This window comes from Bos taurus, chromosome 8, assembly GCF_002263795.3.
Source record: "Bos taurus isolate L1 Dominette 01449 registration number 42190680 breed Hereford chromosome 8, ARS-UCD2.0, whole genome shotgun sequence".
Classification (NCBI taxonomy): Eukaryota; Metazoa; Chordata; class Mammalia; order Artiodactyla; family Bovidae; genus Bos; species Bos taurus.
Window position 1 is genome coordinate 102,745,942 of NC_037335.1, and position 24,502 is coordinate 102,770,443.

Sequence of the window (24,502 nt, forward strand, 5' to 3'; positions counted from 1 at the left end):
TCCCCTTATAGAGGGACTCCCTGCAGCCCTCGGCTCTCTTCCCTGGGGTCGGTTCATTCTCGTTCTCTCGTTTCTCCTCTCTTCTCTCTTTTCTGATGAGAATAATTTCTGATGGCCAAGCCAGGGAGTACTTCCTGTCTGTGATGAAGCTGAGGCTTCCCAGTGTCCCTGGAGCACCTGATCAACTTCCTTTGCCGAGTGAAGGAATCACAACAAGAACCACAATGAGTTAGCAGCTCACTTTCATGGCCCGTTACCCAGGTCCCAGGCGTTGTTCTAGGGGCTCTACTTGGAGCCCCTCCTTTAGCACTCATGGCCAGCCCATGAGCTTGGTGCTATAACTGCAGTGAGGAAACCAAGAGTCTGAGCAGGGAAGTGAGTTGCTGGTGGTTACCAAGCAGGGAGCAGAGAAGTGGGATTTGGGTGCAGCCCTCTGGCTTGGTCATGTCTGATTCTTTGTGACGCCATGGACTGTAGCCCGCCAGGCTCCTCTGTCCATGAAATTCTCCCAGCAAGCATACTGAAGTGGGTAGCCATTCCCATCTCCAGGGGATCTTCCTCACCCAGGGATCAAACCCAGGTCTCCTGCATTGCAGGCAGATTCTTTACTGTCTGAGCCACCAGGGAAGCCCCTTCTTTTCTTTCTTTTCTTCTCTGGCTCAGAGCTGGTGGGCTTCCCCAGTAACTGGAGCTTCAGTGCCACCCCTTATCTCAGACTGACTCAGTCAGTCAGGCTGCTCCAGCTCCCTTGGCTAGTTGAGGGCTGACCCCACACGTCCTAGGAAAGCCCACTGTCTCTGCTATCACTGCGGAGATAGGACCTCCACTCTCTTTGTTTGAGGGACCTGGGAGTCAGCGGTGCTGGATGTGCCCAGGGTGGGAATGCAGGCCGGGGGGCGGGGGGGCACACGTGCTCTGATACCTGGAGTGCTCCAGCTGGTTGATGGCTTGATGTGGGTCTATGGGCCTGGTGAGGTCAGATCTTCTGATTTTTCAAATCTGAGAGACTTTCTGATTTGTCAAAGTATGAGGCCAAACCAATAGGCCTGATTCAGGTCCTGGGCCACCTTTATCATAGCTGGCATTTCCCTGCCCTGTCCTCGCCCTGGAGGTGGAGGTTTGCATGTCAGTGTCCCTCCCAGGGTGTGAGAGAGACTTCCTTCTGAGGTCTCCCCACCTTCTCAGCACCTTGCTCAGGGCCGGGCTCAAGGTAGATGCCGTTGGAAATGGCAACCGATGGACTGAGACCGTGTGCCCTGTTTCTGCAGAGGCGATGCCTTTGCGGGGGGAGGGGGGGATGGAAATGCCTCACAGTGCACCCCCCATCTCTGTTCCACAGAATCAGGGAGTCCCAGTAAAGGGAAGTCTTACACGGGCCTGGGGAAGAAGTGTCGGCTGATGAAGACGGTGCAGACCATGAAGGGCCGCGGGAACTACCAGAACTGCCCCGTCATGAGGCCGCACACCCCGCACTCAAGCTACGGCACCTACGTCACCCTGGCCCCCAAGGTCCTGGTGTTCCCCGTCTTCGTCCAGGTGAGCTGACGGCCGACCCCCAGGGCTCCCTCCGCGGGAGGTGAGAGAGAGAGGGCCCTTCGCTCTGGGACTCAGAGATGGTGTCTCGTTCTAGGACTGGGGGAAAGCCAAAAAGCTTCGGGGCTCAGGATGCTGGGAGTAATATGGAGGGAGCAGAGGCTTCCAGGAGGAGGAACAGGAGAATGAGGGCAGGGAGGCTTGACATCAAGGGGTCCCCCTTCCTGCTCCCCTTTCTCTGGGCACACTGCAGGCACGCTGCAGTTGCCTGTTGTATCTCGCAGGGCCTGTGTGCCGAGGCTTCTGTTCCTGGCTCCTCCAGTGCTTTGTTGTTTGGAGACAACCAAGCAAGCAAGCCTCGAGGTCTGGCATCTTGTCTGGTCTCCTTGGTCTTAACAAACACATCTGGCCAGTACTAGCTGGTGGCCTGAGACTATTTAGATTTCTCTTCTCCTATTTTTTTCGTATTTTCCTTCTCTTCCTCTCCATTTCCAGACCTTTATTTATTCTATCACCCACATATATAACCCCTGTGAGCATTTAGATATCTTTCCTGTGCATGTCATATTAAAAACCCCAGACTGTATCGTACATTTTCTATTCTGTTGCCTTTTTTAAAACAAGAATTGCAGCATGAACATTTCCTAGATCATTAAATATTCTTTGAGTCTGTGTTTTGTAGTGGTTGGACACTATTACATGGATGTTTCATGTTTATTTAACCAGTCCTCTCTTCTATTCAGACACTTGTGTTATGTCTGCTCGTTTGTTATCGTAAATAACTGTGATGAAAATCCTCATGCGTGAATTGCCTCTCAGATTATTTTCCTTGGGAGAGATTCCTAGAAGTGAAACGATTGGGTCATGGGTCATAAACATCTTAAAGGTTCTTATACATATTTTGACAAATTGCTTTCCAGAAAGACTCTCAGTTCATCCTCTCATCAGCAACCTAGAGGAGGCATGGCCCCAAGAGCTTCATTTCTGACCATGCCTGCCTTCTCTGCTCTCCCTGGCATCCTTCTGGGTCTGTCACTGGCCAGCGGATCTTTGAATTCATACTTTTTAGGATGCATGCAGCATATCTCTGGCAGGTGATGTGCGTCTCCCCAGACAGCTCCGTAGGCAGGGTCTGCTCTTTGCCATTCTTTCCATCTCTCCTCTTTCTTGGGATGTAACCACAAAGGTCTTGGAATCCACAGGGCCTGTTTTTCATTATAAAATTTTTACCAAAAAATTAAAATTGGTTTTAAAAAGTCATAAAAACTTTTGAGTTGTGAAATATATAAGCCAAAAATGGCATAACACTTAAATGGACAGTTTAATGAGTAATTGTAAAGTAGATATCCACTAAGAAAAAGGCCTAGACCATTGCCACTACCCCAGAGGCCGTGTGTCTCTCTTCCTGATTATAATACCCTCCTCGCCCAGAGATGTCCCCACTAGTCTGACTTGGTGATAATCATCTCCTTGCTTTTCTTTAGTTTTACCGCTTATATGTGCTTTTCTGTGCGTGCTAAGTCACTTTAGTCATGTCTGACTCTATGTGACTCTGTGGACGGTAGCCCACCAGGCTTCTCTGTCCATGGGATTTTCCAGGCAAGAATAGTGGAGTGGGTTGCCATGCCCTCCTCCAGGGAATCTGCCCAATCCAAGGATCGAAGCTGGATCTCTTATGTTTCCTGGATTGGCAGGAAGGTTCTTTCCCACTAAGAGTGGGAGGTGGGGCTCCGCACTGGGTATGGGGCAGGGTCATGGAGTAGGGTGAGAGGTTTGGGTGAGACTTGGTCCCTGGGAACTGACAACAGAGGAGTCAGTGAACTCAGCTCTGATGAATGTGGAGCAGGGATTGACCTGGCCTTCAAAGGCACTCAAGTGACCAAACCTGGCCTGAGGCTCTCAGGATACTGCCAGAGGTGTCCTGAGAGCCTGGGCCTGACAGCATGAATAGGGCAGGGGAGGGAGTGTGGGGCTGGGAGGGCCCGGGAGCTCAGTGCAGTCAGGGAGCTGGGGGGGTGGGGAGGCCTGGCCCTGTGGTCCGACTTCCTGCGCAAGTGGCAAGTGTGTGAAGGCTGGTGGGGAAGGTCGCAGCGGCAGTTCCGCCCAGGATGAGCGCCTCTGTCTTTCTGTTTCTGTCTGTGTATGAGGGGGCGTGTGGGTTCTTGGGGTGTGGGGGCAGGGCTGGCAGTCTTCTGCGGCTGGCTTTGGCAGGCTGCCTCCCCCTCGCCCCCACCCACCTTCTCCACCAGGCCTCTTTGAACGATTGCCTTTGTTTACAGCCTTTAGATCTCTGCAACCCCGCCCGGACCCTCCTGTTGTCGGAGGAGCTGCTGCTGTACGAGGGGCGAAACAAGGCTGCCGAGGTAAGACACTCTCCTTCCCCAGGTGAGGTTTCCAGTGGGCTTCACCAGCCATCTTCCAGGCCCCTAATTTCCCCTCTTCTTGATAGTTGCAGAATTGTACAGTCAGGGTAGGAAAGACCTGAAAAATCTTCCGTGCTCTCCTCTACCAAATGGCTACTCAACTTTCCCTTAGATACGTCCAGTGACGGGGCACTCACCACCTCTCAAAGCTATATAGTCAATCTTTGGCGGTCAGAAGCTTTTCCCAACCCCTAATGACATTCCACTGTTTACCCCAACTTCCTCTAAGGAGCAGAAGAGGTGGCATTTCACCCCAGCTGTGTCGAATGACTTTATGGGTGAGAAGATTAAAGCTGTTAGCCAAAGAGAATTTTGAGAAGAGCATCCATTACCTGGGTTCTCTGGTGTGTATTAACCCAAATCACAAATCCTCTTTTGAGGGATAAGTCTACGATCTCTCTATGGCTCTAGCTCAGCCAACAGAGGCCTGGGAGTGGAGGCCACGCCGCTCTTCCTGGGAGCTGGCCCCGGTGTATCTCTTACTGGGGAGACTTCACTCACCTCAACAGCCCCCAGAGTTGGCCAGGTTCTGGCTCAGTCTTTGTGAGTTTAAGTCTACTTGGGAACAGAGGTTGGAACCCTGGGATCTGACTGGTTTCCTGAGAGCCTTGAAAAGAGAATGGGGGCTTGTTGCCAATCAGGCCCTGATTCAGAGCTGGGAGTGTGGTTTGGCTGAGTTGAGAGGCAGCTTTGGGTGGTGGAAAGATCAGGAAACTTGAAGGCAGAAAGATTACAGCCAGCTCTGTTTTGCTGCTGGCTCACTTAAGACTTCTTCCTTCTTCCTCAGTCTTCCCATCTGAATAGTGGGGGTGTGTGTGTCTCTGAGGCAGCCATGGTAGGGTCTGAGGTTGGCTGATCTCGAAGGGTGTTTTGACCTCAGCACAAATGCCTCTGGGACATTTTGTGTAGCTGCAGTGTAAGCAGGCTGCTGTCGTTTTGTTTGTTCGACAAGCAGACCAGAACTCACATTTTCCAAGTGAGCATTGTCTCTTTCAGGGGGGTTTCCCCGGGGAGACCACAGGCTTATTTCCACCACCCTGGTGTCGCTTACCACATTTCTGGACCTCCTCTTCCGGAACTTTCTTAAGAACCTTGGCATAGCTTCTGAATTGCCTCCATGGGAGTAAAACTTCATCTGTTGAGGGGGGTTTCAATTCTAAGAACAGGAAGTCCTTTGGAGCAGTTCTTGGTGAGTAAGTGTGTAGTGGAACTCAGTCAGGTAGCCAAAGGTCAGAAATGGAGGTGTGGCTGCAAATTCACAAGACTCAGAAGAAGACAGTTAGAAGCGGCAGCCACCCTGGAGTACACCTGTGTGTCCAAATGTGCTCTTTTGTTCCCTCACTCACTCACGATTAAGCCCACAAACATTAAACACTTCTTGTATAGCCTTATTGTGTACGCATTTTCCATGCTGGGTCCCTGGTGGCTCAGACGGTAAAGTGTCTGCCTACAATGCGGGAGACTGGGGTTCAATCCCTGGGTTGGGAAGATCCCCTGGAGAAGGAAATGGCAACCCACTCCAGTATTCTTGCCTGGAAAATCCCATGGACGGAGGAGCCTGGTAGGCTACATACAGTCCATTGGGTTGGAAAGAGTCGGACACGACTGAGTGACTTCACTTTCACTTTCCATACTTGATCCCAGTTAACTCTTTTTTTTTTTTTCCCTGAAATATTTAATTGTTAATCTGACTGTGCTGGGTCTTCACTGTGGCATTCAGGGTCTTTAGTTGTGGCTTGTTCCCTGAACAGGGATCTAGTTCCCTGAGCAGGGATCGAACCTTGGGCCCCTTACATTGCAAGCATGGAGTCTTAGACAATGGACCACCAGGGAAATCCTGATCCTGATTAATTCTTGCAGCTTCCTGAAGAGAGGAACATTTGACCCCAGTCAATAGATGAAAGTAAGCCTCCAGTGAGATTAACTGGCACCCAATGGGCTTCCCAGGGTGGCACTAGGGGTAAAGAACCAGCCTGCCAATGCAGGAGACGTAAGAGATGTGGATTCGATCCCTGGGTTGGGAAGATCCCCTGGAGGAGGGCACAGCAACCCCCTCCAGTATTCTTGCCTGGAGAATCCCATGGACAGAGGAGCCTGGTAGGCTACAATCCATGGGGTCGTTAAGTGTTGGACACAACTGAAGCGACTTAGTAGGCATGCAAGAGTCTCAAGGCTCCAAAAAGATGTAGCCACAATTAGCACTTGGGCTCTCTCTGGCTCAGCAGTGCTTTCCAGGATCCCATGCTGCCTCTGGTGTATTTGTTTAAAAACGAATTAACAAACAGAAGCTGAAGCCAGGGTCTGATAATAGTTAACAGTCTATCTAAGAGTTCTTCATCCAGTGGGTCTTTGGAGCCCTAGAACTAAGAGACCCCTTCTGAAGATTGAAAGAAGAGATTTGAAGACAAGTAAAAATAATACACTCCTTTTTCTTGAAATATGATAGGAAGCAAATATGTGGATCTTGGTAGCCTGTCATGCTATTCGGGCCAAAAATACAAAGCAATTCAAGAGGAGTTTGGATAAGTTTGGAGAATCACAGTGAAGGCTGGGTCCACAGAAGTTGTCCGTTCTAACTGCTTTGCTGGAACTTTCCCGCTGATTGTCTTCCAGCCTGTTCTTGAGTCTGCAGAGACAGTCCCTCCGGACAGTGGTTTTTTTTACTAGAGAGCACTAATTTGTCTCAAGTTCTCCCTGGCGCTGTATAGAAATCTTACCTCCTGGAATGTTCCCCCTTGGTTCTTTGTCCCCTCTTTTCTCTGGGCATGCTCCACGAGCTGATCCAACCCCACACCCTGAACTGCCCTCGTCACACCTGCTCCCAGAAGTCACAGACTTGATTAATGTGCCCTGAGACCAAACTGGCGTTTGGGCACAGCCTTGTTTCTACATTCAAATACTGGTTATCGAGCATCAGCAATGGAGCCAGGCCCTGTGTTGGAAGTTCCAGGAGCTCCGTGGGGCTCAGGGACACACCCTAACTTTACATGCTGACTCACTGAGTTTACCATTAACTCAGGCACCAAGATCTTTTCTGCCAACATGCCTTTAGGTAAGATTGCTGGGAAGAAGTTTGGTTAGGACCATGTGGGATTCGTGATCCTTTACGCTGCAAGGATTTCCTAACCAAAGAAGCCCTCAACTCTTGACACTTTGGGAAAACAGAAGTGTCCTTGGAGCAAGTGAGGGGAGCCACCTGGCGGCCCCCACGGCCTGCTGGGGGAGGCAGGCCGGTCACTGGGCTGTGGAGATGGCCGTCATTGCTCTGTGGGCTGCCGTGACCTCTCGTGGGCTGCTGGGGAGGTGGGAGAGGGGGCCCACCTGCCCTCCCCGGGCACGCTGGCCTCCCTGCCCTGCCTCCCACTGTGCGCCAGCTCTGTCCTTTCCCTGACCCGACTTTTGGGGAAATTCTTCATTCAGGCCTTAATCACTTCCTGTCTAGACCACATTCTCAGCTCTGGGAATCTGGGCCAGAGCAGCGGCCTGGGTCTTTTCGCACCTTGCTAGTGGCTCTTCCAAGTGCCCTCCAGCTGGCTCTTGTGGGCTGGGGCTGGGTTTTGTTTTGTTTTTTTTTACTTTTTAGGCTCCTCACAGACTGTCTCCTCTGACCCCTCCCCTGCCAGCTTCCCTGAGGGTCCGGAGGCCGCTTCCGGATTTCCACTGAGTCAGTCAGGGGAGTCTGAGGTTCGCCTTGTGCGTGCCTGGTGCAGAGCCTTTCTCTTTCCTGCTGCTTGGATGCTGACATCTTCTTCTCAGGAACCAACACCTAAAATCCTTCTGAACTCTGGCCCATGTTCGTCCCTGTCTTAACTTCATGATCTTGTCTCCATCACCCCTCTCTCTGGGTCCCAGCTTGGATTCTTTCACATTCAGGGATGGGACAGCTGTAGGCATGTTGCTGCCTCCCCACACAGTGAGAGCTCTAGGGTCAGCCAGACCTGGGCACCCTCCCTGCCTGTGTGGCCTCCGACAGGTCACTTAACCTCTCAGAAATACAGGGTCCTCCTCTATCCAAGAGGGCAATGATGTTTACAAGTCAGGATCCACCGAGCAGAAAGTAAGTGCTCAATAAATGGAGACTTCTGTGGGCCGTGTTGGGTCAGGGCTGTGATGGAAAGGGGGTTGGAGAGGGTCCCCACCAGGATCCCTTCCAGCCCAGCGCTCAGGAGACCTCATGTTTGGTCCCGTAGGAGAAGCCAGAGCCGCCCCGGGAGCCTCCTGCTCAAGGGTGCCCTCTGTTTCTGTGGCCTGGATTCTGTCAGATCTCTGTGTGCCAAGTCATCCTAAGAAAAACACGTGTTTTTAAATTATAAAAGTAACAGGTTCTCATTGCCAAATAATGCAAATCAAACAAATGTATAAAGTAAAATCCTCTCCACAGTGAAGACTGTGATGAGTATCTTAGACACGAAAGTATGTAGAAATATAGACAGATTTATGGGGCTTCCCTGGAGGTCAGTGGTTAAGAATCCACCTTCCAATGCAGGCGACCTGGGTTCCATCTGTGGTCAGGGATCTAAGATCCCACGTGCTGCCGGGCAGCTAAGCCCATGGGCCGCAACTACCGAGCCCAAATGATGCGATGAAGGTCCCTCATGTCAAAACTAAGACCCAGTCCAGCCAAAGAAATAAATACTTTTAAAAAATATAGACAGATGTACAGTTCTGCTTTACAAATTTGGATTATATGCTAGGTATTTTTGCACATTGCAGTATTCTGATTTATGACAAATAGATTTCCATTTCTGCCCACATAGCTCTATTTTATTCTTTTAATAGTTGCATAAAATTCTACCATATGAAGATAGCATCATTTAGTTTATTCATCTTCTCTTAAGGGGATTTTATGTTCTTTTTTTTTTTTTTATTAAAAAAATGCTACTGAGAACATCCCTACACGTTCACATTTATATGTCCTTGTAAGAATTCCTATAGGCTAGAGTCTTAGAGGTGGAGTTGTTAGGTCATCTGCAACAGTCTGACAGCTAAACGGCAGCATGCTGACCATCTGAACTTGAGCAACAAGCCAGCGTACACTCACTGTGGCCCTTCCATAGTGCGTGCGACCCTCTGGCGGACTCTTCCTACACCACATGAGGTGAAATGTCAGATTTTGATACCTCAAAGGGAAGTCCACACAATTAATAATATTTTGTTTTCTTCAGAGAATCTAAAATAGGATTTTTTTATTGCTTTTGACTAAAGGCCACTGCAGGATTTGCAAAACAAAGCTCAGTGTAATCCTTACTGGCATTAGAGGATCAAGTGGATTTTTTTTTAGCATAAAACTATGTGGAGCATGCCTGGTGGTTTACCTATAATGTCTAAAAATATCTTTCTCCTTTATTTTCGGAGCAGCTAATGCATCAAAGAGATAAAAGTTCTGTCCATGTCTGTATTGGAGTGTAAGTAACTGACTTTTTCTTGATGTGATTGTGCATGGATGCAGTTGAAATTATCTGCAAGGAACTTGGTAAGAACATGCATATGGCATGATGCTTCAATTCATAGTCTACACAGAGCTTGTGAGAGAAGCCCATAGGGAGCCCGGCAGGGACTTTCCCCCTGTTTGCATGGTTTTCTCAGATGAGAAAACTGAGGCTGAAGGGATTTGGGGACTTCACCAAGTTTTCATGGCTACTTAGTGGGACAGGAGCCTCAAATTCTGACTGCAAGTCTAGTGCTTTTTCAGCCAGACACTTAGAGGGGGATGCACGTGAATGTGGTATCTCTTGCAGCTCAAGGTGGCTCCAAGCCAAGGGCCCTGGTCTGGAGATTGCAGAGGCATTTGGTCAGGAAGGTGGGCCTGTGGCGTGTCTGACTATTGAGAGGCTTGTTGTTATTCAGTTACTCAGTCATGTCTGAACCTTTGCGACCCTGTGGACTGCAGCACACCAGGCTCCCCTGTCCTTCACTATCTCTTGGAGTTTGCGCAAATTCATGTCTTTGAGTCAGTGATGCCATCCAACCATCTCATCCTTTTTTGCCCCCTTCTCCTCCTGCCCTCAATCTTTCCCAGCTTCAGGGTCTTTTCCAATGAGTTGGCTTTTTGCATCAGGTGGCCAAAGTATTGGAGCCTCATCTTCAACATCAGTCCTTCTAATGAATATTCAGAGTTGATTTCCTTTAGGATGGACTGGTTTGATCTCCTTGCTGTCCAAGGGACTCTCAAGAGTCTTCTCCAGCACCACAGTTTGAAAGCATCAATTCTTCGGTGCTCAGCCTTCTTTATGGTCCAACTCTTACATCCATACATGACCAATAGAAAAACTGTAGCTTTGACTAGACAGACCTTTGTCAGTAAAGCAATGTCTCTGCTTTTTAATATGCTGTCTAGGTTTGTCATAGCTTTCCTTCCCAGGAGCAAGTGTCTGAATTTCACGGCTGCAGTCACCATCCAAAGTGATTTTGGAGCCCAAGAAAATCTGTCACTGTTTCCACTTTCCCCCGTCCATTTGCTATGTTGACAGGCAGGCAGAGGTCATCAGGCCTGGAGGTTGAGGATGAAGGATAATTTTTATTCTGTTAGTTTTTCCCACTATGAGGAGCAGGCACACTGAGCGTCTGCTCCTGGTTCTGCCCAAGATGACAGAGACACGAGATGATGGCAACTTGTTCCCTGGCCCTCCAGGGGAGCCTGTGGCTCTGGCCTCTGGGGCAGTGGGGCAGCTGGCTCTGTTTGCTCTCTCACCATGCAGGTGACGCTGTTTGCCTACTCAGACCTCCTGCTCTTCACCAAGGAGGATGAGCCGGGCCGCTGCAACGTCCTAAGGAACCCCCTCTACCTCCAGAGCGTGAAGCTGCAGGAAGGTGAGTGCTTGCCCTAGGTGCCCTGGACTGCCTCCACTCTCGCCCTGAGTCCTCCTCCTGGTCTGGGCAGCATGGATGGGATGTGCGGTCAGGCTCCGCCCGTGGACTTGGCTCTTAGTCACTGGTGTTCCAGTCTAGGCTAGCAGTCCCCGCTGTTCACCCTGAACTTTGCAGGGAGATTTCTGCTCCAGCGAGGTTTGGGGAAGGCTCGGGAGTGGAGTGGGAAGAGCGCTGGGTTCAGACAGACCTGTGTTCCAAGCTTGGCCCGGCCCCTCACTACCTGTGTCACCTCAGGCAGGTGACAAGTGTCCAGGCAAGTTCCTGGACCTCTCTGAGCCTGTTTCCTCATGTGCAAATGAGGATGCCAGTAGTAACTCAGAAGGCTGCTGTGGAGGTTAAATTAAGTTTGGTTGTTTATGCAAAGTGACTGGCTCACACCGCGCACCCAGGCAATGCTCATAGCTCTCGACTCACCACACACATCCAGGACAGGAGACCACTGCTGCTTCCCCCAGCCACATGCCCCAGGCCAGAGTCCGGGATGCTGGCGCAAGGAGCTGGCCGGGGCTGGCAAGCAGGAGCACGTGGGAGCGTGGAGCAAGTCTCTACCCGAACTTGCCACGGTGGCCCTGCCCTCCACTCGGGAATGGGAAACCAGTGGGAGTATCTGTGGAGTGGTTTGGTTTGGTGCCTGAGGTCTCTGCTGTAAGGGGCTCGGTTTCCTCTCCCAGGTTATGAAAACAACACCAGACCTGTTTGAGCCCGGGTGGCAGGGGCAGGGAGGAAAACATTACCCAGCGAAAGAATTCTGTTTTGACGGCTTGTGCTCCAGGAAAACTTCCTGCCTGTTTGCAAACCCGGCCTGCGCGCTCGGTGCCCCCACCGCTCTTCCTCCTTAGAAACCCAGGCCGTGTGAGAACCCCTACTCCCGCAGCCCCACAGGAAGCCACTTACAACTTCTCTTCCCTGCCCCTGGCTTCCTCCTGACCACTGAGCAGGGCGGCCACCGAGGGGAAAAAGCAGGTCACCTCGCTGGGGGCCGAGGCTCTCCTGCGGGGCGGGCTGGGCTTGACCAAGGTCATGGTGAGGAGCAGTCCTCTGAGCAAGTTCAGCTCAGATCCTGAGGTTCCAGGGAGCCCCCTAGTGCCTGCGGGAGGGGGGCGACTCTGCCCTTGACTTTGCTGCTGCCACCCCCCCACCCTGCCCGCCTATCCCTCACACCCAGCTTTCCCTGCACACCCATTCCCATGTCTCTCCCACCCTTTGGACACACATGCACTCACACGCCTGCCCATCCCCAGCTCACACAATCTAGGACCCTGTCAGATTTGAGGGGTGCTGGTGGGAGGCTGTGCTCGGTAATACACATTGATTGATGATAAAAACCAAAGTGAAAAGTGTGTTAGTGGCTCAGTCATGTCTGACTCTTTGTAACACTATGGACTGTAGCCCACTAGGTTTCTCTGTCCATAGGATTCTCCAGGTAAGAATACTGGAAGTAGGTAGCCATTCCCTTCTCCAGGAGATCTTCTCGACCCAGGGACTGAACCCGGGTCTCCTGCACTGCAGGCAGATTCTTTACCACCTGAGCCATCTCTCGTTCTGTTGTGCTCCCCACACACGTCTGGGGCCTGCAAGCCCAGGACCCTGGCCTGCTCAGCCTCTTGCTATAAGGAGGGAGGGGAAAGAAGAGTTACAAACTGGCTGTGCATTGGGTGGGGATTGGGAGCCATACGGCAGAGGAAGAGCCGAGGGTCATAGCTGGGAGGGGGGTCCTGGGCTCCGCATTGCTGCTGACCTGGGGAACAGCGTCAGCTGGTCCTTTCTCCCTTTTCTGGACAGCAGTTTTTCTTTCAGTAGTCAGGGCTGGAACACAGTCCTTCACATTCCCTCCAAGCTCTGACGTGCTCACATGGACCTGAGATTGCTGTGAGAAGATGGCCAGCGCCCATTCATCTGGCCTCCACCTCTGGCCTGGGCCGGGGTTTGGGGAGACGGTGTGGGTGGAGTCTACTGAGAACTGGTTGAATCTTCCCTTCCTGGAGGCCACAACCCCAGGCTTGAAGGGAGAGGCAGGGTGAATGCCATCTACCACTGGGTGGCTGCTGGCCAGGGTGGGTGGTGTCAGGCCTTGGGATGTTGTGGAGAAACCTCCCCTATGCTGAGTTGCCTGTGCAGTCATGGCCTTCCGGGGCTGGAGACTGGGGGTGGCCACAGCCAGCCCTGCTCAGGAGAGATGCCCACAGCCACTGGAGCTTATTGGGTTGTTATGTGAGGGGTGTGTATGTGTGTGTGTGTGCCTGTCCTGGGTTGCCAGCCAGATGTTCTGGTGCAAGGCGTCTCACCTTTCTCCAGCAGTGTCAGTCAGCAAGCACAGCAAGCATGGCTCTCCAGGGAGCCCAGGAACTGCTGGGAGCAAAGGAAGTGGCCAGAGACACTGAGCTCTCAAGGTGCACGTTCCAACGCTTAGACAGCTTTAGATTGCTTCCCAGGCATTTGTGAAGCTCTTGCCTGCTGCCCTGCCCTTGCTCCCTGAGACAGCCTTGTGGGTCCTGGGGTTGGAGAAGCCCAGCGATCCCTTCTCCAGCCGTTGGAGTTGGAGCCGCCGGGCCCAGTGTCCTGAGTCCTGGTGTCCACACTCCTGCCCACCTCCGCCACGCCTCCAGAGACTCGCTGCCGCAACGAGGCTGGCTTTTAGGAGATGTATCCGCGGCCTCAGCTGGAGCCTCTCTTGGCAGAATGGTCTCTGATTAACATTGCCAGTGACTCCTAAGGTTTCTTGTCTCTTTCAAATCGACCTGTGTGGGGAGTTCAGTTTGGGGCAGAGAAGACGGTAAACACAGAACACGCCCAGCCTTTCCTGTGGGCTGGGGCTGGCGAGGGCCATTCCCTGGCAGAGCAGAGTCTGCCCCACCCAGGGAACAAGGACTCTCCATGTGATGTGTCTGAAGGGTGCTTGGCTCCGCTGGCCAAGCCCACTCCCAGGGCCGGGCCCGGGCACGGAACATCGTGGGTGCCCAGTGAATGTTTGTTGGGTGAATGAACGGAGGTCCGGAGGGAGACGGGAAGCGAGGCCTGGGTTTAGGGGCTGGGGTGCATGCCTCCCTCGCTTCCGGCTGGTGGCCACTTAAACCTTGCCCTCCCTCCTCCTGCCCAGCTTCTCCCAGGCTTCAGCCGGGGCTGAAAGGCAGTGTAATGGGAACAGGCGGAGAGCTGGCGCTAACAATTGGGACATCTCCGGTCAGCCGGGGCCCATTGTGGTCTCTTCCTGCCTCTGCCGCCCACTGACTTTGCTGGTCTTTGTGTTTCTGCATCCCAGGCGGCCCGCGTCCCGCCCACAGTGTATCTTCCTGACCTGCCCTGGTCTCTCAGGATGGCCTGGAAATGTCCAGCTGGTTCTTGGGTTCCCCAACCTCCCTGAAGAGCCCATGCGCCCCGTCTTGGAGCCTCAGCTGCTTGGGTCCTGGCTGCGGGAGCGCTTGGAGTTAAATTTAGCCGGTTGACATTTTCTGAGCGTCTCCTCAGAGCCCCGCTCAGTGCTGGCCGCCAGGGTAATAGCAGAGACAGAGACATAGTCCCACTTAAGGAGCCCGTGGCCTGGTGAAATGACAGATGAGTAAACCGGGAAAGGGACAGAGTATGACCTTGTGGTCAGAAATGGGCTTTGGAGGCCAGGGCTCCTCAGTTCAAGTCTCAGCTCTACCATTTGCCCACTCCCCAGGCCTCAGTTTCTACATCTGGAAAATGGAGACAACAGCCCTCCTGGCCTGTCTCACGAGTGGAGAGGACTTGGTAACTGGTTGATTTGGGATCTAAGGCCAGGCTTGAGAGAGCTCTGGAAAAGTGCCAGAGGGGTCAGACCTGGACCAGGAAGCCAGTTCTGGGCTCCCCTAGCTCGTGATTGAGGATCACCCTTGCATAGCCCATTCCCTTGTAGCTCACTTGGTAAAGAATCTACCTGCAATGAAGGAGATACAGAAGTTGTGGGTTTGATTCCTGGGTCGGAAGGTCCCCTGGAGAAGGAAATAGCAACCCACTCCAGTATTCTTGCCTGGAGAATCCCATGGACAGAAGAGCCTGGCAAGCTACATTCCATGTGATTGCAAGAGTTGGACACGTCTTAGTGACTAAACCACCTCCTAACCAGCCCAAGGTCCACATTCCTTGGTTGGGTTCACCCAGAAACCAAGTGGCTCCTTGTTAAACTTCAAAATGGTGCAAGTGGTTGGAGTGCTGGATGGAAAGCCCAAACGTGTGCTGCCTCATGTCCCCTTTCCTTTACACTCACCCCCATTTCCATACTCTGGGAAGTCCAGAGCCCACACCTGGGTTCTGGAAGGGTTTCAGGTGGGGCTGCAGTTTCTCTCCTGGCTCAGCCACCCTGCAGCCTCTTCTTTCTGCCGCTGCAGCTCCTTACAGGACCGCTGGGTTCTGAGTCTTGCTGTCCTTATGTGAGGCTCTGAGCCGTGCTGAGTGCTGCTGCCCCCATTCCGTCCTTCCCCCAGAGTGCTGCCAGCACGAGGCCATGACATGGAGCGCATGTCAGGGAGGGTCTGCAGCAATGTGGGGGGTGTCGAAGCACAGAGAAGTTTCAAGGCAATCCATCAGTGATCCCTTGCCACTGGGAATATATGTTCTGGGTCATATCCTCCTGACCTTGGCCTCCTGTCTCCCTGAGGCTCCCAGCATGCTGGCTTGCCCCTCCCTTCTAGAACCTTCTCTTCTCTCACCACCAGCTTCTAAAACCCAAATTTCTGTTATTTTCTTACATGGATCTTTTTGTTTGTCCCTTGGCACTAAAGTCTGCTTCTGGAAAGTCAAGGAAACATCCTGGTTGTTTTCTTAAACAAAAGAAACCACCTCCCCTTGTCTCCACCCTCAGTAACGCAAGTAACTGGCAGAAGCTTTGAAATTAGAGGTTTCTTCAACATGATTGACTTCTTATGCAGGGTTCCCCTCCCCCCACCAGCCCATCTCTAGGTGGGGAGAAGCAGAAGGATTTATTCTAAGTCCAAAGCATACCCCCATTTACTTAGGAGCTATTTTTATCTGACTCTGGCTGGCATCCCTAGCCTTAGGGATAGACTTGCCCAGGAAACTGCCCATATACTTGTTCCGAGAGGGCCTGGTCTCCACCCACGTGAGGGCCTCATTTACTACTTTTCTTAGGAATAGAAAAGTTTTCTCTCTTTTTTAGGGGAAAAAAAAAAATCTGTTTTTTTCCTTGCCACTTTTACTTTGCAATGCATTTTGGTTTTGGGTTTCTTGGTGTTTATTTTTCTTTTGACAATTTCTGCGATTCAAGTATCTGTTGAGGGTTCTGCTTTGAGCCTAGCACTGGTCCTGCTTCCTCAAGGAGACAAGGGGCTGGGTCGGGCCCACGTGGTGAGCCCTTGAGAGGTAGGTGTGCAGTGGTTCAGAGTGTGGACTCTGTGGCAGGTGTTCTGGGTATAAGTCTTGGTTCTTCCTCCTTCTCCCTGAGGCAGGTTATCATCCCCTCTGCCTCAGCTTTCTCACATGAATCGTGGGTGAGCATACCCCCTGACTCATAGGGTGGTCATGAAGGTCCAGTTTATGCACATGAAACCTTTGGCGCCATGGTTGGCACGCAGCACTGGGTATGCGAAAGCTCTGTGGCAGCTTAAGTGCTTGCTGTTGTATGTGCTGTGTGGTTATTTCCCTCAAAAAGGACAACCTGCCCCGTGAGGGCGAATGCTTGAAATACAGGAAGTTGCTAACCACCCCTGGCCTGTGCTTAGATGAGTGGCCCGTGGGGAGGGCTGCCAGGTTCTGAGGAGCAACCTGCAGTGGTCAGGGAAGGCAGCCTGGAGGAGGCGGCAGGGCTTCCCTACCCTGGCAATCCCTTGAGCACAGCTGGTGATCCTCCATCCCCATGCCTTCGCCATTGCTGTTCCCAGCTTCCGGAGCGCCCTTTCTTCCCATCTTGAGTTCAAGCTCAAAAGGGTCCTCCTCCAGGAGGCCTTCCCCGACAGCTGGGGCTTATCTCCTGGCTCTTGTGTTTCCGAAGTACCCAGACCAAATCACTTTCTGCCCTAGGGTGGGTATTCCGTCTCAGCTGCTCTGCTGGAGGAGGGGCAAGCGGCCGACAGGTTTCCCAGCTGCTGCCCAGGTGAAGAGGGTTTGGGGAGTGGTTGAGTGTTGGATTCTAGACCAAGTGTCAGAAAACTCTAGGAGAACACATTGAGGGGTTGGGCCTGGGCTGGGAAGCCATCTCTAGGCTCCACCCAGCCTGTGACTGGGGATTCCCCTCTCCCCACTGCACAGTCCACAGAGTCCACGCATTCCTCGGTGGCTCCTTGTGGCATTTCAAAATGACACAGGCAGTGTGCTGCCTCTGTGTCCCTTACCGCCAGGGGCATGGTGAGAAAGACGCCCCCTGGGTTGGCTGACAGTCCCCTGCACCCCGTGCATGGTGCCCGGAGGCTGCTCCTGGCTGCCTCTCATGGAGGGAGAGCTCAGCACTCCTTGGAGCAGGCTGACCTGCAGGCACAGGCCTCACAGCTGTACCTCAACCTATTTAGTGACCAAGTGGGCTTTCCTCCTGAGATTTCACTGCCCCGAGAGCCTGCCCCTTCTTCCTCTTTTTACAGGAAGTACCACACACAGCCCTATGGGTGAGAGAGCTGGTGGAGCTCAAGCAAATGGTTGAGACTCTGTAGCCAATTCTAATGCAAGCGTTCCTTTTTGTTCCCTCAAAGGTTCTTCAGAAGACCTGAAGTTCTGTGTGCTGTATCTTGCAGAGGTGAGTGCTTCCCCCTGAATTTGAGGAGAGGGTTCAGTGTCCCGGGGCTGGAAGGAAGATGTTGGGCTGGGTGCGAGTGCCGGTTCTGAGGCTGTCTCCACACCTGCTCCTGTGGTGGTTCTGGGCAGGTCCACGAGGCAGCGCCCTGCTCTGCGGAATGGGACAGAGTGCTCCGCCCCAGTGTCTCTCACCTCTGTGTAGAAGAGTGGTGGACATGAACATGCTTAAAGGGGAAAGAAGGACCCTGTGGCCTCCTGCTTAGGACTTCCTGGTCTCCAGTCCCTGTAAGGGTCACAATGAGGATGTGGCCTGTCAAGTCAGGCATCACCCTATTCGTGGTGGCTAAAGAATCTGCCTGCAGTGCAGGAGACCTGGGTTCTATCCTTGGGCCGGAAAGATCCCCTGGAGAAGGCAATGACTACCCACTCCAGGATTCTTGCCTGGGAAATCCCATGGATAGAGGAGCCTGGTGGGCTACAGTCCCCAGGGTCACAAAGAGTTGGACACGACTGAGGGACTAACAACAGTCCTCTAGAGAGGGCCCTGATTCTTGTGCCCACCTCTTTCCTCCTCTCTTTCTGGAAGATACCACCTACATCCCCCTCCTGCAAGGTCTTATCAATGTTTTAAAAAGGCCTTCCCCTGGGCCAGAGAATACACATGGAAGAAACCATCCAGCATCTGATGGTGGGCTGGAGTAACACCCACTCAGTGGGTTGAATGCTCCTCTCTTCTTCAGGCTGGTTATCCCAGTCCCATCAGAAGCTCAACTGGACACTGTGCCTTTGCTGAGCTAACTGGAGGCAAACAGCTTATTGCTTGATGTGTTTTGGGAGATGAAATATCATTTATTGTTGTAGTTCAGTTGTTCGGTTGTGTCTGACTCTTTGCGACCCCATGGACCGCAGCATGCTAGGCTTCCCTGTCCTTCACCATCTCCCGGGGTTTGCTCAAACTCATGTCCATTGAGTTGATGATGCCATCCAACCATCTTATCCTCTGTCGCCCTCTTCTCCTCCTGCCTTCAGTCTTTCCCAGCATCAGGGTCTTGTTCAGCGAGTTAGCTCTTCGCATCAGGTAGCCAAAAATATCATTACCCAGGGGTTTAATCAAAGGAGGCCTTGGTGATGGAAAAACAGAGCTACTGAGCCAAATTTTTTTTCAATTTTCAGCAAATTTTCTTACTCCTTATACCTCTGTTCATATGAGTCTGCTACTAGTTGCAAGCAGGGATTCGTTAGACCCATTCCTTCCTTCTGCTTCTGTTTGTCTGTCTTACCCAATAACAGCCCTGGGAAACTGTCCGTCTGTGGGAGAGTGCACTGGCCACACGTTATGTGTGAGGCCTAGTCTGTGCTGGCTGGCCAAGGGGAGTACACCCTTTTGAGAAGGAATTTGCATATTGTTTGTGATTGGAAGATCATTCCTTCAGTTCCAGGCATGTCCCCTTTAGGTGACCAGACCCCTGAGGTTAAGACAGTTGATGAGATGTTAGCTTCAGGGGACAGCAGGGAGTCCAAAAGGCAGTGGACGTCGTTGGAGCTGAGCTGGGGACCCCGGCAGCCTGGGATGGCCATTTGAGGTCTGAAAAGGCATCAGTATCCTCCCGTGTCAGCGTATCCCCGCTGAGCACAGGAAGTAGCTGGTGGAGACGTTTCAGGGCTGGCGTGTTGGCCTGGAGCCGAGCGAGGAGGCTAGGAGAGGCTGGAAGGCAGGCTGGGAAGCCTCAGAGCTTTTGCCTTTCCAGCCTCACCCATCTGGATTCCAGTTCTCTCCAGCGGGGCCTGAAATGAGGCTCCCAGTTCTTTAATGCCAAGAGAGCCATTCCTGCCAGGCTGGGGTTATTTTTCCCAGAGAAAAGCACTTCTGCTCCTTGGTTTCCAGGGAGCTGTGACCTCCTAGCCCTCCAAAGACTGATGAAGGCATATTGATCCGGGCCCTTTTATTTCAGTAAAGTGTCAGGTGATCCGACCCCAAGGGGCTGGAGGATTGAAATTCACAGGCAGCCAGAAGCCTCTCTTTTCTCTTAATGGCTGCTCTTTACAAGAGGCATGTCTGTAACACACAGAAGACAAGATCCCTGCCTACCCTGCGGCCTGGAACAGGCCTGCCAACCGTGGTTTTGAAACCCACAGAGAACTCCAGACCTGTGTCTTAGTTGGCATTTCCAGCAAGTGGTTTTTCTCTTTGTTTCCTAACACGCAGGTGGTGTCCAGAGAAGAAACAAGGCCAGAGAGTCAGGATTATAGGGACGGTTTTCCAGTCTGCATTGAGAGAGTGCCGACTGCCTGGGGCGGGTGGGGGTAGGGGGGCGGCTGCTCTGATTGTTCCCCAGCAGTAGGTCCTGGTTAGTTATCATTCGGGTTGGATTGACCTGAGTAGTCCTCGGCCCTGGGGCCTTAATTTCCCCGGACAGGTGTCCCTCAGCCCCTGCAAATCCTTGAGACAGATGCAGCCTATGACGGGCTGTACCAGGGGCATGGGGTCAAAGGGCACATGGGTTAGGGACTATCCGCAGAGAATTTGATCCTGGCTCTACTAATTTAAGAGTCTTCACTTTGGGGTTAGGAAGACCTAGACTGGAATCTTGACCCTGCCATTTCCTAACTGAGCGATCTGAGCAAGTCATATACTCATCTCTGAAATGAGGCTGTTGAGGCCTACCTTATAGGGTTGTTGCAGTGATTAAATGAGATTCAATAAGATACTGTGTCCAAGGCACTTAGCACAGAACCTGCCACATAGTGAGCACTCAATAAATGCTCCTGTTATTCCTGTTAGCGTCATAACAGGGGGAGAGCTTTTCGTATTCATTTACTCTCCATTAGCAACATTGCCAATGATTTATCGATCCTCTAAAATAAAAACTAAGAGGAGTATCTCACATTCTTTGTAATGTACATATACTGTTAAATAAAGAAGGCAAGATTGCAGATTCTGGAGGAGGCAGAAGACAGACTCTGAATCCCTCCTCTCCCGACACTTTTGGGGCTGCCGACTTAACCTCTTTGAGCCTGAGTTTTCTCATCTAAAAGACGGTAACAGCTGTGTTTTTCCTTTCTCCCTATGTCGTAGGGTCACTGGGAGAATTGAATTAAGTGAGAGAACATCTGTCACAGCAAGTGAACAAATGTAAATTGTAGTAGAAGAGGTTTTCGTTTTTATAAGGATAATATTAATTCAGAAACAAGAAGGTTGAGGCAAGATTGGGTTTTAAAGAAAGAAGGCAAGAGGAGCCGGGTTTCTAGTTGGATTTGGGATTGCTCAAAAGAATCCACCTGCCAAGGCAGGAGACACAAGAGAAGTCCAGTCCTGGGTCAGGAAGATTCCCTGGAGAAGGAAATGGCTACCCACTCCTGTATTTTTGCCTGGAGAATTCCATGGACAGAGGAGCCTGGCAGGCTACAGTCTATAGGTTGCAAAGAGTTGGACACAACTCAACACACACACACACACACAAACACACACACACACACACACACACGTATGTTTGAATGCAGAGGTCTGGGCCCAGTGTTGTTCCATCTGCAGAGAGCTTAGCTCACCAGCTGGTGATCAAGGAGGCCCTGCCTCCAAGTGAGCTTCCTGAGGATGGTTTCAGGGCAGCTTACAACCTTGACCTTGGAGCCTGATATTTGAGGACACAGTGTATATGAGTGTTAAACTGATGAGTCAGGTCACAAAGTGGACCAAGAGAGACCCAGGCAGGCAGTGGGGGCCCCTGATTTAGGCAGATGGGAATTCAGCCTTCCTGGAGGGGGCTGGCTCCAGGCTCTCCCTCTCGTCCAGGCCAGCCTCCCAAACTCCAGGCGGCACTTGGAGAGGAGGCTTGGGAGCTAGGGCCTCCCTGGAATGTGTGAGCATCTAAGATAGCCAACCCCAAACCCTCAACTGGGCCTAGGTTTAGGTCCTTGGGGCCTCAGACACCTTCTTAAGATCATGGATGGGAAGGTGCTTTTTAAAATGGATAATTAGATAAAGGGAATTATTATTAAGGTGGAATCTGCTTCAGAACAGAAAAAGCGGGGGAAGTTGGGGCTCAGGGAGTTGAAAGGATTTGCTGAAGCCCAAATAGCTAGGTAGAGGCAGGCCTGGGAGGCTTGTGCGTGCATGCGTGTACGCTAAGTCGCTTCAGTCGTGTCCCAATTCTGTGCCACCCCATGGACTGTAGTTCACCAGGCTCCTCTGTTCATGGGATTCTCCAGGCAAGAATACTGGAGTCAGTTGCCATGCCTTCCTCCAGGGGTTTGGGCCAGGGCCAAATTTGTGGCCTTTCCACACTGGCAGCGTTTCTAAGTGAGAAGGGACCCTAGTCCCTGCCCTGCCCCTCCCCTCGCTGGGTGAATGTGACAAGACAGGGAGCAGATGGCTCTCTGATCAGCTCCTGCTCCACCTGGCTTCTCTCTGGGGCATCTTGGGGTGAGTCCTTCCTTGCAGTGGGCTGGGGATTCTAGCAAGTGGAAGTCTGTTATTAAGTGGTAGAATTGCCTCACCACGTCCACTCAGTTCCCTGAAACCAAGAGGTGGGGCTTTCTTTCCGCTCTCCTCTGATGCTTTTAGGAAGAACAACTCTGAGCACTTTGGGGCTGGCACCCTGGGAATACTTAGTTTGGGAGGTGGCCCTTGCCTAAAGGGTGGTTTCCCTGAGGGCTGGGTCAGATGGTAGGGGAGAAAAAGTGCTCAAATGCTACTCCATGAAGCTGATAACCAACCATCGCAGCTCGGAGCCTTGGCACTGGCTGTTCCTTCTGCCTGGAACGGTTTCTCCCTAGCACTTTCCTTGGCAGCTCTTTCTCATTCAGCCTTGGCTGGGTGCTGCCCCTCCAGAAAGGCTGGCTCTGTCTACTGGGCTCAGACAGGACCTCTCCCTTTCGGCCTTTCCACAGTTTGTAATTACATTGTTTAATTGTCTCTTGTCTCTGCCCCCATCCTAAGGGCAAGAACTCAGCCTCTCTTATTTCCCTCTTCACCCCCAGGGGCCTAGCACAGTCCTTGACACAAAACAGGTGCTCAATAAATATTTCTTAAACAAATGAAGTACCAATAATGAAGATAGCTGCTGTTTGTTGAAAGTGTTAGTTGCTCAGTCGTGTCTGACTCTTAGTGACCCCATGGACTGCAGCCTGCTAGGCTCCTCTGTCCATGGAATTCTCCAGGCAAGAATACTGGAGCGGGTAGCCATTCCCTTCTCCAGGGGATCCTCCCCATCCAGGGATTGAACCCAGGTCTCCTGCATTGCAGGCAGATTCTTTACCATCTGAGCCACCAGGGAAGCTGTTTGTTGACGCCTGGGTTATTGCTTGCCCTCCTGATAGCTCTGAGAGGTAGGTGACATCGTGGTTATTCCCATCTTACAGATTTCTCTGAGGTTGACAGCTAGGAAGCAACAAAGCTGAGATTCAGACCAGTCCTATCCAACTGCAAAAAAAGGAAGGATTGCATAGAATTCTACACTGTCCTTTTCTATGTTCTGAGCCATCCAGCTCACACCCTTAGCTCCCTGGATGAGTTCATCAAATCGCAGCCCTCTGTGGTTATAATCAAATTCCAGCGGAGACAGAAAGAGCTCGCCACTCCCTGCGCAGAGCAGAGCGTCCTGCAGAGGATGATAACGCGGGGCATGTTGTTCCTCCCCTCCCCGCCCCCAGCACATTCTGGCTCCTTCGGGGCTGACTCCCTGGGTCCCCGCAGCTCTCTGGTGCCTGTGCTAAGGCTGGCCTGGATTTGACCTCATTCCGAGAGTCTCCTGGGAGCCAGAGCTCACTGAGGCCTTGACTGGCCAAGCACTATACTAGGCCTGGATGAAAAAGGCCTTCCTAGAAGGGGTTTCGGGTCTAGTTGGGGAGATGAGATTGCAGCACTTAACAAGGTTAAATAGCAAAGCGAGATTTAAATGGCAGCAGTGCCAGAAGCTTGCACTCAACTGAGCTGAACAGTCATTGATCAGACTCAGCTCATGTGTCAGGCAGCAGCAGGGGCTGTTGAAGGCCATGCGACCAGTCTCCAAAGACTCTCCGGAGGGACCCAGGTCCTGTGTGGGTACCCATTTCACCCTGGTCTTGTGATTAGATGAGTGTGCTGAGATTGGGGAGGGGTCATTGCTCCACAGAATGTAAGGGGGGCAGAGACCTCGGCCCTCTGGGTCCCCCACGCGCTCCCCCAGCGGTCGCCTTCTGCCGCCTGTCCCCGGGGGTGACCTCACCATGGCAGTCTGCAGCTCTCCACAGGACTCCACTGTGTTGGGAACCACTGCCTCCCTCCCCTAGGCCGTGGGCACAGGGCTTGCCAGCTGGCCCCCGAACCAGCTCCCCTGCTCGTCTGGCTGCCTCGATGTCACCGGGGATTAGTGTGCGCACTTGTGGCTTTTAGTGGTCACTCCCCACCCTGCTGCAGCCTCACCCACTGGATGGTTAGGGTTGGGCTCGGGCCGGGGGCCCCCTGAACCAGGGAGCAGCCCTGACTGCCCCTTTCTCTGTTTCCTCTGACGTCAGAAGGCAGAGTGCTTATTCACTTTGGAAGCGCACTCGCAGGAGCAGAAGAAGAGAGTGTGCTGGTGCCTGTCGGAGAACATCGCGAAGCAGCAGCAGCTGGCGACTCCGTCCCCCGACAGCAAGGTAAGGGCCTCACCGGGGGCCACAGCCCTCGTCCCCCACCATGGCCAGCCCAGACCCCCGAGCCTCCAAATTGAGCTTGGGACCAGCCCGAGTTCAGAACTTGGAACTGGGCAGCAGGCTCTTGGCAAGAAGCTGAGAGCGTCTCTCTCCTTGGCGTGTCACTGGATCTACTGAGCGAATTCGAGGGCTCTCGGGTAGATTGGCAGAGCCGAACTGAGCGTGACCCATCAATTCTCCACCCTGTTCTCTAATTCACCTGTGGCAAGGTCTAGTTTGGGCCGGCATTCCTGCTGCTGCCAGGCACGTGGTCCCCCCTCTAGGTCGTGCCCAGGGACAGCACACTGGTGTTTAAAACTGGC

The 24,502-nt window shown here is 52.4% G+C and overlaps 1 protein-coding gene across 9 annotated transcripts in view; it reads left to right on the forward strand.

Annotated features, from left to right (window-relative positions):
- The window catches only part of RGS3 (regulator of G protein signaling 3), a 155,168-nt gene that overhangs the window by 68,587 nt on the left and 62,079 nt on the right, over positions 1-24,502 (forward strand). For all 9 annotated transcript variants that reach the window (XM_059889111.1, XM_059889115.1, XM_059889113.1 and 6 more), the window contains 5 exon segments: positions 1,340-1,536; positions 3,813-3,896; positions 10,655-10,766; positions 17,486-17,529; positions 24,021-24,143. In XM_059889111.1, coding sequence (XP_059745094.1) covers positions 1,340-1,536; positions 3,813-3,896; positions 10,655-10,766; positions 17,486-17,529; positions 24,021-24,143 — 560 coding nt within the window.